Source organism: Triticum aestivum, chromosome 5B, assembly GCF_018294505.1.
Source record: "Triticum aestivum cultivar Chinese Spring chromosome 5B, IWGSC CS RefSeq v2.1, whole genome shotgun sequence".
Classification (NCBI taxonomy): Eukaryota; Viridiplantae; Streptophyta; class Magnoliopsida; order Poales; family Poaceae; genus Triticum; species Triticum aestivum.
In genome coordinates this window covers 466,927,231-466,929,767 of record NC_057807.1, presented here as the reverse complement: position 1 = coordinate 466,929,767, position 2,537 = coordinate 466,927,231, and the positions used below count along the sequence as shown (strand labels likewise).

Genomic DNA, 2,537 nt, shown 5'->3' with positions numbered 1-2,537 from the left:
CACAGTAGACCGGAGATGCATTGGGCCGAGCAGATCGATCTCCGTGGAATATAATCTGCATAAAGCGCGGTTTTCAGAATTCCCCCGTCAAATTCTGATTTTTGAACCTCCTTTCTGAAATGCATCTTGTCAGCTATACTTAGGGCGAATTTCTGCTAGGCAGAGAGCTCATACTAGGCAAACTCAAAGCACGGAGATTAGTGTTCGTCGAGGTGTTTTTGACTGGGTTTCACACGCAGCCACCGCGTGCAGGTCTGCATCAAACTGGATCCCAAATCTGCCTCGGATTCCAGGCACCAACTTGCGGGATTGGAATCCAGGCATCACTTCAGCCAGGATTCAGAATATTTACTCCTTTTCCCCAGCCAAAAAGAGCATCCCAATCCTGATGTGCCCTAGATTATTCTCTCGGCTCGATCGTTCCTATACCCACCCGCCACCCTAGGTCCCTAGCTAGCTGGCCTATCTCTCTATCTAGTACCTCGCTCGATCCATAGCGCGGGCACCGGTGGACAAGAAAGGCGAATTTCTGCATGTGGCCTTGATCGTTACTGCACCCTCAGTAGGAGAATCAATTCACTATCTCTATTGATGATTATGTGTTACATACATGGTATTTATACACAGGGCATTGCCCGAGTCATAAGGCACGCAGGCCCTCGATCCTATACACGTGGGCATGCATAACAACCCATTACAACACAACTCAACACCCTCCAAGAGGCATGAGCATCTGCTTATCACGTCGATCGGATGGAGCAGCTCCAAAGTGTGCAGACGTAGTCACCTACTCGTCGCCATGTTTCCATCGGCTGGGGAGGACGCCACGTCGTTAGGAATGACTGGTGGAGTGGCCAGACGCTAGCTGTTCGATCGACTTTATTTTGAATCTTAATCGCAATATGGTCCGAAACCCGTAGAAACCTGACTCTTTGCTGCAAGTTCAAGAAAACAAACAACATTTGAGACGTTGACGTGTGGATCAACAAATTATGCGTATCGCAGTCGCAGCACGAGAATCTACATTCCAAAGGAAGCACCTTCGTCCAAAAAAGTTCAGAATCTAATTAGCCACTGACCTTTCAATCCTCAGGCCGACATGGCAATCAAGCTGCGATACGAGCTACAAGCGCCTATAAATAGCGGGCACCGAAGCAGCACAGCGATCATCAAACCATAACCATCAGAGCTTCTCAAGTGCAAAAGCCATCAATCAGTGCAAACATAGCTCGGTTTCCGATCCAGTTGGAGATGTCTTCTTCTGGGTCAAGGAGCGCATCCCGCGGCGGCGCCAACCCGGAGTGGAGCAAGAAGGAGAACAAGCTGTTCGAGGATGCACTCGCCTACTACGGCGAGGGCACGCCCGACCGCTGGCTCAAGGTGTCCCGCGCCATGGGCGGCACCAAGACGGCCGACGAGGTGCGCCGCCACTACGAGATCCTTGACGGCGACATCAAGCTGATCGAGTCCGGCAGGGTCCCTTTCCCCAACTACAGCACCCAGGGGGCTTGGAACTGATTCATCAATCAAGGTATAACCAAAACCCAACCGGATCCTTGTCTCTTGTCTACAGTTTATAAGTGTGAAATATCAGCAGGTCCTAGCTCAGAGCTATATATAGTGATCGATCTCAGCTCAAACACTTCTCATAACTATCAATAATTGTAGTGATCGACCATGCCCTAGCCTAGCATCTACAAAATAATTATAGTGATCGACCATGCCCTAGCATCTACACAAAACTATCCAAACAAATGGGGGCATGCATGTTTCTCCCATTGAAATGCAAATGTCAATGTAGCCCGTTTCTAAATTTGAGAGGTTGAGATAAGTGAACTTACAAGGTACATCTCTTGTTGTATTTTTTTCAGGAGCAAAGCTTCTGAATTCTGAAGATCCTGCAAACAGGATAATCTAGTCCTTGGCTGGGACCATATTATTGAAGCAAGCATAATTATATATGTATGTATAACGAAGATTGTGGGCACTTGGTTAGGAATAAAAAGAAGAAAACATATGTGTGTGTACATAATACTAGGTTTGTAAGGAAATCAAAGGCGCTTGATCTCTCAGACGCTAGCATGTATTTTTCATTCTGTACAGTATTACTCATCCCCAAAAAGTTTTGGAGTAAGCATCAGTGGTGTAAATCATCCCCTGTACTTGTGTGTAGAGTTTATGAACTTGTGCTTGGTAGAATATTCCTGTCGTGTCTATCTTCAAGATTCGGATGTTTCCGGTTGCACTTTACAATTTATCATTATCGATCCCTTCGGAGAAAGAAGGAGTAGAAGCAAGTATGACTGTGGCATCTGATAACTTGTGTGCTCCCTTCGTTTTTATTTACTTCGTATATTAGCTTTGACTAAAATGAAATTTTGTAAAGTTTGACCCAAGTTTATAGAAAAGAAATATGAAAATTCACAATAAAATCTATATGAAGTGAAAATACATTCAATGATGAATCTAATGGTAATGATTTTGTATTGTGTGTGTTAAATGATTTTCGATAAACTTGATCAAACATTATAAAGTTT

The 2,537-nt window shown here is 44.9% G+C and overlaps 1 protein-coding gene across 1 annotated transcript; it reads left to right on the top strand.

Annotated features, from left to right (window-relative positions):
* Nucleotides 1-1,186: 1,186 nt before the first annotated feature.
* Nucleotides 1,187-1,547, top strand: LOC123116458 (transcription factor RADIALIS-like). The gene has a single exon (XM_044537410.1). The coding sequence runs from the start codon at nt 1,252-1,254 to the stop codon at nt 1,516-1,518; it is 267 nt and encodes an 88-aa protein (XP_044393345.1). The 5' UTR covers nt 1,187-1,251; the 3' UTR covers nt 1,519-1,547.
* The last annotated feature ends 990 nt before the right edge of the window (nt 1,548-2,537 follow it).